This window comes from Girardinichthys multiradiatus, chromosome 23, assembly GCF_021462225.1.
Source record: "Girardinichthys multiradiatus isolate DD_20200921_A chromosome 23, DD_fGirMul_XY1, whole genome shotgun sequence".
Taxonomy (NCBI): domain Eukaryota; kingdom Metazoa; phylum Chordata; class Actinopteri; order Cyprinodontiformes; family Goodeidae; genus Girardinichthys; species Girardinichthys multiradiatus.
Window position 1 is genome coordinate 4708447 of NC_061815.1, and position 10184 is coordinate 4718630.

At 43.8% G+C, this 10184-nt stretch overlaps 1 protein-coding gene across 1 annotated transcript; it reads left to right on the forward strand.

The window, feature by feature from the left end:
* Positions 1 to 1648: 1648 nt before the first annotated feature.
* On the forward strand, positions 1649 to 10170 carry hvcn1 (hydrogen voltage-gated channel 1). Its single transcript, XM_047353205.1, has 6 exons — positions 1649 to 2285; positions 3861 to 4078; positions 5949 to 6053; positions 6142 to 6373; positions 6481 to 6593; positions 9900 to 10170. The coding sequence occupies exons 2-6, from the start codon at positions 3905 to 3907 to the stop codon at positions 9960 to 9962; spliced, it is 687 nt and encodes a 228-aa protein (XP_047209161.1). The 5' UTR covers positions 1649 to 2285; positions 3861 to 3904; the 3' UTR covers positions 9963 to 10170.
* Positions 10171 to 10184: the final 14 nt, after the last annotated feature.

The following is a 10184-nucleotide window of genomic DNA, read 5'->3' on the forward strand; positions in this document are numbered from 1 at the left end:
TAGTGTTTAATTTTGAGTTGAATATTTAAATAAATGTAGTGTTACTGTGTTTGTCACTTTTTTGTTTGTGTTGTTTTTGTTTTTTCATACAGGTCTCTCTTATAAATAAGATTTTGGATCTCAATGAGACAACCTGTTTAAATAAAGATTAAATATAAATAAATACATAAAATATTATAAAGAGGGAACTATTACAGATGGTACAGAGCACAACTGACCACTTTCAATTTGCTTTGCAGAGAATTAAATGTATTGAGGTTGCCACTGCCGCATTGTTGAATCTTATTGATGGGCATCTAGAGGGCATGAAAAATACTTGCACATCTGTGTTTTATTGACTTCTCTTCAGCTTTCAGCTGCTCGCAGACTGGCTGATTCCTCTGTATTTGACTTTGGCACCACTTGTTAGCTGGTGGATTTTTTGACAAAGAGGTCAAAGAGAACACACATCAACAACACCTTTTCCAAGCCACTGATATGATTAACTGGCTCTCCTCAGGGGTGTGTGTTATCACCCTGCTGTTTTTGCTCTATGCTAACAGGTGCCAGAGCCAAATCAAGTTGGAGTTTATCATTAAATTTGCAGACAACTCTGTAATTGTTAGTCCATGTGTGTGGGAACTCTATGATAAGGGTTGTTTCAGAACAGCACCTGAAAAAAAAAAACACACCACATGCAGTGTTGTACACAGCAAATTAAGGATTATTGTGAATGAACAAATTAGATTTCAGAGAGGGTCCACGGTCGTGAATGAATAGAAAAACGCAGACCATTTTGGTGTCATGGGTTGTTACCCCTTCCCAGAAATAAATTGTGTTTTCAGTGACAAATTCTTTAAAGGCAACGCTGCAACACACCATATTATGCCCGTTTTCATGTAGGAAATCTTCTCACACTGTGGCTTATACGACCCCTGTATATCAAAACCGTGAGGAGAGGTGTATTTATACCTGCTACATACAAGACAGACCTGGTTCGTGTACAATTGATGTTTGGGAGACAAACTGGATTGCTGTGTGAAAACAGGCATTCTGATTAAAAATGTGGTTCATTATTATGTTCAGTTGTTCCCATAAAGTACATTATCCAAATCATAAGTGCGTTTTTACTCGTCTTTTAAGTATAATGTATATTTAATTTTCAAACAGTCACTTTCTTCTGTGTCATCTTAGAGGTCATGGTTCCTTACAGTTAATTAATTATATTGATCATGTACTGACCTCATGGCCTGTGTGCTTTGGAAATATTTACTTATCTATCAGTATGTTGCAACCCGTCGATAGAATAAATTAAGCACACTCAAAATAACACATGAAACAGGAAATGAATCTATAAAAACAATCATTTGTCCTAGCAGCTACAGTGATAATGGTGAATAGTGTAGAAGTATAGAGAAACTAGAAAACTGGCTCCGTAAAATACACAGAAACAACATCATTGTTCCTCTGCTTAAATAAATAAAAGACTTCCTTCCTGCGTTGATAAGATCTGACAACTTGTCGATGACTGAACTGGTGAACAAGAACGTACTGGACCACATAAAACCGACGTGAAACTAAAAACAGGTCCTAATCACAGCCTGCAGCTGGTGAAACTATTTACCACAGGCGTAATCAATGCAGGTGGGGTCATGTGATCGTTTGAAATTAAAACTTGTAATATCTCAGAAACCATAGCAGCACAAACGAAGCACTATATTCAGTCCCTGACTGTTTCATGCGGATGGGTGTCAGCTCCACTCAGCTCTAGTTCCTAGGAGCAGTTAACTGGAGCCGTTCTTCCTGCCCAGTGCGCGCTGCTACCGCGGAGGAAACGCAAGCTGTCTGTCGGCTGTCCCAACGCCAGCGCCATTGATTGCTGTTTATCCACAGTGTCCGAATTAATCCGGAGGAAAATATTCAATGTGAATTGATGTAAATGTGTGAGGTCCCGAACAATAAACCTATGTCCTAAACTCTGAACATGTTTGAATTTGGTTTGACGCACTCATGATGACTGAAGTTTAACAGCAAACATTTCTCAGAGCAGTTCAGAGTGTGAGGAGCGGAGCGGACAGAAACACGGAGTTCTGTCCAGGAATCCTCCTTCTAGGTCCATCACAGACACAGCTTCCGCTCTGAAGAGCCGAGCCGTGCCGAACTGCTCGCTGTTCATGTCAGTAACTGCTGTCTCGGCAGAATCAGAGTCAGGCGGATGTTTTCATCACGAGTTGCAGCCTCCTGCCAGCAGCCGAGCGTCCCTCAGAGGACAACGGAGCAACAACTCCTTGCTACAAACACCTCAGGTAGGAACGATCTGAGGCCGAGTTTTTCCCAGTTTTCTCCAGTGACAGATTCCTTTCCTTTCCTACTTTCTCCTTGGTTACATTCTAGGAGTGAAACCGTTAAACTTGAAAGCCGCAGATCTCCAGAACTTGGAGAAGTGCGCAGGAGAATCTGTTTGCGCATTTTCTTATGTTTGCAGCTGCTTAGACAGAACTTCTGTTTCTGATAGAGCTTTTCTGGTTCAGCTCTTCTAACTGGAAAGTAGAACAAATCTCTGTATATTAAGGAGTTTGAAGCTTTTCCCCAACAGACAATCAAAAGAGCAGAGAGATGTTTACTGATCCATCTTCACAGTGGTGGTAAAGATATGTGTAATATGGCTACTGCCCAGGACGCCAATACAAAAGGTCGGGGTGGGGTGGTGGTGGTGAAATGTAGGGAGCATAGGCACCAGATAAAAGAGAGAAAGAAACAAAAAAAAAAACACACATATCCTACTAATTTATTGATTGTGGCCTGAATATGTTGTTTTTCATATTTGGTCAATAAGGAGTAGGGACCCTTCGGTTTTGAACAGACATGTCCTTCTTGCTACGGCTTTGTCCGGGATTGAAAAGGATCCTGGCTTCTCTTTTTTTTCCCCCTTTTTGCTTCACCTTAGACAATTTGCTGCATTTTTAGTGTTTATAGGAAGCATGGCTGTCATTGAATCTGTACCATAATGAGGTGAAACACCAGCTGACCTGTGCCATCTTCTTTGCCTTTAGCAAGAGTACCTGAGTACTACCTTTAGCGACACCCAACTGGAAAATGTTTTATGCTTTTTTGCGGCACTAGTGGTCTTTATTTTTCTCATTTTTTGCAATGTTAAGCTGACAGGAAATGGGTGGAAAGAGAGGGAAGACATGGAGCAGAGGTTGCCTGGGTCGGGCGTTGAACCCGCCACAGCTGCATCAAGGACTGAAGCCTCTGAATATGGGCATTTTACTCCAGCACCACGACCACGCAGGAGTAAAAGACGCATGTTTGAATAAATTTCCTAGTCACACACTGGAACCTTCTCTATTGATGTCTGTGCACTGTTCAATTGTTAGGATTAATTGGAATGTATGTACCTGACTGTTGTGAAGTGCCTTGAGACAACATGTGTTGTGAATTGGCGCTATATAAATAAAACTGAATTGAATTGAATGCAGGGCTGAGAAGGAGAGAATGAAACAGAGCTTATAGGGCAGGACAGACAAAGGGGCAACGCTCATACTAGAACCACCACTGGATCCCATGGTGAATCATGCCTGCAGCACTGAAATCGCAGCATTTTTTGGAGCTCTAAAGGCATCTTCTGTTTCCTTCTAACAGTGAAGTTGCTTCATCAAATGTTGCAATCTGAAAAAAGGAGAACTGAACTCTGATTGTCTAACATGTGAAGAAATGTTTCCATAACTTGATAAGTTAATCTGTAAATTTCCCGAAGTCTGAACTCCTTTGCTGTTAGGGTGCACTGCCTTCCAAAGAGCAACTCTTTGGAAGCTGCACATTTTGAAATCATCTGCAGAGTTTCAAAAATAAATACTTGTGATTTTCTGTTTCTTCAGAGGGGAGCTGAGGTGAGACGTGTTCTTGTGTGGAGCCTGCTGCCATGGCTCAGTACCTGAGGCATTTCACTGCTGTGGGCGACCTGCGGCCTGGCCAGTGGGTGGATGAAGAGCTGCATGTCCACAGCGAGGAGCTGAGCCCAGCTACAGGCCAGTACCCCACAGCGCTCACCTTCAGGGATTCACTGAGGAGGCTCTACACCTCTGACCGCTTCCAGGTAGGCCGGAGCTTTTGTAGATTCTAGTAGTGTCCGTCCGCTTTTATATGTGCAGTGTGGACATTTAATTAGGAGAAAAAGTTTAATGCTTGAAGATGAGGTAATGTTTGAAAACCTACTTGAGGAAACACTATGAGCAAAATTAACCAGAAGCAAACATTTGAAATTAATTTGTCATTGGCAATATCAGAGTGCAATATTTTATTTGCAAGTCCATTGGTTGGATGGGCTGTTTAGTAGCCTGTATGACATCCAGCCAGTTTTAAGGACTCTTCGTGAATGACTGCTGAATGCAAAAAGGTCTCAGAGGTTTGTAGGGACTCTGTGATGGCAGAAAAGAAAGAGAAGAGTGATACAAAAATGAGTTAATAGCAACAGATTCCATATTTATCAAAAATGGACAGTTTTCTAAACATTATGCAGTCTTATTTTAGTTCCTGCTTCCAACTAAACTTATGCCTTTATTTTTACAAAAAGACAACATGGTCTAGGTAATAGGCACATAAGCAGAATAAATAGCATTACTGGTACCATTACTGTGTGAGACTGGGATAACTAACAGGAGATATGTATTCTGTTTTAAGAGGTTGTATTGTGCCTGAAAATCTGTTTGATTCTTGGTTAAACTCCATCCAATTGATTTTGGGTTCTCCATAGTGCTGGACGTTTAGGCAAGGAGATCATACTTATGTTTATTTGCTTTGGTCTTCACAATATCTTTGTTAACTCCTAAATATTCAGAAACAACACCAGGCTACAAATGCAATTACAACAGATGGTATGGAGTTGTGACACTAAAAGTAAGGGCATTTGTGTTTAGTCAATTATTATGTTGTTGGAACATTGCTTCTTGGTATTTCCCCTTTAATGGTTCAGTCTGCGATTGAACCTTGAGCTTCATCACAAACATTCAAAATCACACTCATTTTGTATGAACTACTTTGTCCTCATGTAGAATAATCACTGGCACTTTGTTATTTATATAACCAGTCCTGCTGGAAAATGAAATCAGCATCTCCATAAAGCTTGTCAGCAGAAGGAAGCATGAAGTGCTCTAATATTTAATGGCAGATGGCTGCATTGACTGTGGACTTCAGAAACACAGTGGACCAACACCAGCAGACGACATGGCCCCCGAAATCATCACTGACAGTTATTTTTCTGCTTAGCCCAGGTTGAGACACTTCTGACGTTGTCTGGTTCAGGACTGGCTTAACACAAGGATTGTGACACAAGGATTTAGCCCATGTCCTGGATGTGTCTGTGCGGTGGGGCTCTTGAAGTTCTGACTCCAGCTGTGGTCCATAATATGTGAATCTCCACCAAACTCAAGGCTGAGATTACCCCTGATGCTTGTACACCTTTTTCTACCACACTTCGTCCTTCCTCTACATTTTCCATTGGTGTACTTGGATACAGCACTCTGTGAACTTTAGTAATGTCTTAGTAAATCTTTATTGATTACATTTTTTGACTTACCCACTTTGTGGAGGTTGTTAACTGACTGTCTGCTGGACAACTGACCAGTCAGTCTTCCCCGTGATTGCATAGGTCATAACACAGATAGTTGGTTTGATGTAATATTCAAAACTTCTGAGACTTTGTTTGGATTTTCATCAGCTTTAAGCCTTAATCATCAACTTACCAGCAATAACACTCAAAATATATCACTGTGTGCAGTGAATCTACATGTTTCACTTGTTAAAATGAATTACTAAATAAATGAACTTTTCAGTGATATACCAATGTATTGAGATTAATCTGCACTATCCACAATAGAAAGTATACAAATAGAAACTGTACAAATCAGTTAGTTTGTTGGAGTGACTTTAACTGTCAGCACATTTCTCTCTGCCGTCTTTGCTTGTAGATCGCGGTGGTGTGTTTGGTTATCCTGGATGCTTTCTTCGTCATGGCGGAGCTGCTAATAGATCTGTCTGTCATTAAGCTGGAGCATGGTCACATTGCTCCTGAGGTGAGATGCACTTTCAGATCCAGAAACTTTCCCAGGCTTATTTTCGTAAACTGTGTGTCTCTATAATTATTTTTTTTTTCTTTGGCAGGTGTTCCACTACCTCAGTCTGTCCCTTCTCAGCTTCTTCATGGTGGAGCTGTCTGGAAAGCTGTTTGTCTTCCGTCTTGAGTTATTCTATCACATGTTTGAGGTGTTTGATGCTGTGGTGGTGGTTGTATCATTTGTCCTGGATATTGTCTTCATCTTCCATGAGGATGCCTTTGACGGGATGGGTCTCCTTATCCTGCTGCGACTTTGGAGGGTTGCCAGAATTGTCAATGGTCAGTGTCACTCAATCTGTTTACTGGATGGAATATTTATGGCATAGTATAAAACCGAACAGTGGGTGTGTTGAGTTTAGAGTTGACCATGTCTGAATGGGCTGCAGGGATTTTGGTGTCGGTGAAAACTCGCGCGGCCCAGAAGATCCATAAGCTGAAGGAGAGCTACGACCACCTCGTTGAAAGAGCCACAGAGCTACAGAAGTGCAACGATGAGCTGGTGGGTGTCTGAACCTTCCTCTGTTCAGTGTAGAAGTCCCAAAGAAATCTTCCTAGTTGTCTCGGGACCTTCTAATAAAGGTCCTCTTGTCACACATTGCTTTGCAGCGCAGCATGTTTGGATTCTAATTAATTCAAAGTTAAAAGATTAGATGAAATGAGAAAATTCTTGTTATATATTAACATATTGAAGAAAGAGGGGCTCCATCCTCAGGTCTGTATGGAATCATCATAGGTTTATTTTTCCATGTCACACTAAAAGTTTGTGTGCCACTCATCTCTAGTCATTTCAACCTTAAAAAACAATACAACAAAGACCTGGGAGTGCGTTCTAATGGAACAGCAATGTAGTTCACTCGATGTCTTAATGGTTATTATTCAGCTCTTCTATCTCACCACTACAAGAGATTTGAGTTAAGATCGTTGGTTACGTACTGTCACCCCAGATTCTATGAGTATAGGCTTCGCCCTATAAGGCTATCGCTAGTGGGTTTATCCCTTCGCACTGAAAACTTTAGTCCACGCCCACCTGCTGTTTGGGCCCCACGCCGGGCCGTATAAATTACGGTGAGACCGGACAAACGGCTCCCAAAATAGCTTTTTTCTTCAGCCATTCAGGAACCAGTGAGGCCCGGAGCTTAAAGGGCTGCGCCTATACTCAGAATCTGGGGTTACAGTACGTAACCAACGTTCTGTTTCGTATAGGCTTCGCCCTTTAAGGCTATCGCTAGTGGGTTAAAGGCAAAGCAGGATGTAGTCTATGCCTCACTGGGTCCATCCAGACCACAAACTGAAACATCTGCTTGCATAAATGAAACCAAAAAATCAGCCTTCTGAATGCGTCCTGCGCATCACAATGAACAGAGAAGAATATCTCTGGTCAGGGAAAGGCTGAGATAACAGACCTGCTGCTGTAAATAGGAAAATGAAGGTCAAAAATCTCCAGGAGGGAACGTGGAGACACATCAGCAACTGGATCATGCGTAATGTTGCAGCATAACAAAACCCCGTGTGCCACAAGCAACACAGCAGAGGAGAATAACCGCTGTTCACACGGAGGCTTTATCAAATACAGCCACAGTGACAATAACAGCAGAAGTCACGAACCGTGGCTGATAATAAATATTATGGCACCCTGCGTCTGCATGCAGGAAGGGTGACTCCATGCAGAGCCGTGGAGGAGGAAATCCCCCTGATTGAATGAGCTCTGAGATTCTCTGGAGGATCCAATCCAGAGGAAATAAAAGCCTGTGAAATAGCCTCACACAGCCAATGTGAGAGGCGCTGGACAGATAGAGGACGTCCTGCAGAGTTTTCTCTAATGTAGGAACAGACGCTGGGAGCGGCGCAGTGGCCTCCTCTTCAGAGTTATGAGGAGGAGGATAAAAGCCATCCAGAGTTATCACTCTCGATCTGAACGAACTCATGATGCTTTTAGGTGTAAAAGCAGGGTTAGGATGCAGCACAGGTGAGCTGTCGTCGGCTCGTATTCTGAGACAAGAAGGAGCGACAGAGAGCAGATAAATCGCTCACTCTCTTCGCAGATGTCAGAGCTAACAGCAGGGCTGTTTTAAAAGACATACATTTTAGTGGAGCCTGATCTAAGGGCCCAAATGGGGCTTTAACCAGTGCGCGCAGGACGAGCGCTAAATCCCACTGAGGGACTAGAGGGCGTGACACGGGTCTGTGTCTACGTACACCCCGCAGAAAACGCTTAATCGGGTGGTTAAAAACCGTTCTGTCACCAAAACCCTCATGACAGGAAGAAATAGCTGCAGCATAAGTTTTAATGGTGCTGAAAGCTAACTTCCTGTTCATCAGCTGCTGGAGGAATGACAGCACGCAGCCTAATGGACATGAAAAGGGCTCCACGCCTTTCTATGCACACCAGCGCTGAAAAGCTGCCCATTTTGATGTGTATGACAATGTGGTAGGCCCTGAATCGTGCGCACCACATCGTGCGGGAGACCCAGCCGTTCTAAGCACTCCCGTTCAGCGGCCAGACCCAGAGACGTTGACCTAACTCTGGGACGCTCCTCATCGCCCCTCCCGCCTGGAGGAGTGCATCCTCTCTCCATGGCAGCTGCCACGGGCGACCTGACACCAGCTGCTGCAGGCTCGGAAACCATGGCGCGCTTTTGCGCTCGAAGGCTACGAGAATCACTGAGAGCTGTTCCTCTCGGACTCGATCCAGGAGCCGCGGGATCAGCGGAACTGGAGGAAAAGCGTAAAGGAGCGTTTTCGGCCACGGCAAAGGCCTCCACTCCTAACGGATCCTTCCGTGGACTCTATGAAAACCACAACTACCATTGTGCGTTCTCCCGTGTGGCAAAAAGATCCACTGCTGCTTTCCCAAACCTGCTCCAGATCTGAACAATCAGCTCAGGGTGGAGACTCCAGTCCCCGGGACGAGGACCACCTCTGGACATGATGTCCGCTCCTCTGTTCAGGACGCCGAGGATGTACACTGCTCTGATGGAAAGCAGGTTAATGCGCGCCCAGCACAGCAGCCGCCTGGAAATGTTTAGTAGCTGAGCCGAGCGCACACCTCCCTGGCAATTTATGTAGGCTGCTGCCACTCTGTTGTCTGTGTGGATCAGAACATGCTGATCCCGCAGCAGAGTGTCACCTTCCACACTGTGAGAAACTCCAGCACGTTTATGTGGAGAGACATGTGGTCTGGCCACTGTGCTCCCACCGCCTGAGTCTGACACGTTCCTCCCCATCCCGACAGGGATGCGTCTGTGAACACTGAGACGTGTGATGCTGGTCTGCTGAGGGGAACTCCCTCTGACAGGATGCGGGGATTTCCCCAGTTGTCCAGGTCGGGTCCCACTGAAGGAGGGACTGAGATCATCCGCCTCTTCTGACGCACAGGATCTATCCTCAATCAGAACCAGGCTCAGTGTGAGTGGCCATCTGCTGCGACTGACTGAGGGTTTGAGAAGACAGAGCATACACACAAAAACACAGAAGGACTGGTCCAGGGGTACTTTTTATATTAACAAAGAAGTAAAGAGTTTATGGGAGTAGCAGCTCTTTTAGTGGTTTCATCTAGGAGGGAAAAACAGCTAAACAGAGAAGCTCTGAGCCAACAGCAAAAACTATTGGATGAATAATGGAGTACATGTAAGTTAGTGGCACCAATACATCCTTAAACAGCGACAGGGTTAAACACAGAAAGACTTCTGTCATCCATAGACAATGAGAACATTACGATTTTAGCAGCAATAGCTCAGTGTACAGCCCCATCCAGGAAGAACTAACAACATACCATTTCTTCTCTGACTCTTTGTCTCTGTGACAGACACAAGAGAACCAGAAGCTGCAGGCTCTCCTAGAGAAACATGGCATCGGATTCGAACACTAAGAACTCTGTGGTAACCTTCTTCACAGGTCTGATCTCAGTATCCCTTGTGATTGTTTCCCAGTATCATGTATCAGTAGAGCCCTGCAGGACAATCCTGTTAAATGTCTGTCTTTATTGATTCAGAGTCAAACATGTTGAGTTTTATGGCATTGTAAATATGTTGCACTTCTGACTGATAACTTGTACATAAATCATGTAATTCGTCAAATATTGTATGTTTTG

Bases quoted from the DNA above. Each gene is read 5' to 3' on its own strand.
- hvcn1 (XM_047353205.1), top strand. From the start codon at position 3,905: ATGGCTCAGTACCTGAGGCATTTCACTGCTGTGGGCGACCTGCGGCCT. The intron at 4,079-5,948 runs GTAGGCCGGAGC...CTTTGCTTGTAG, and splicing joins ACACCTCTGACCGCTTCCAG to ATCGCGGTGGTGTGTTTGGT. The intron at 6,054-6,141 runs GTGAGATGCACT...TTTCTTTGGCAG, and splicing joins ATGGTCACATTGCTCCTGAG to GTGTTCCACTACCTCAGTCT.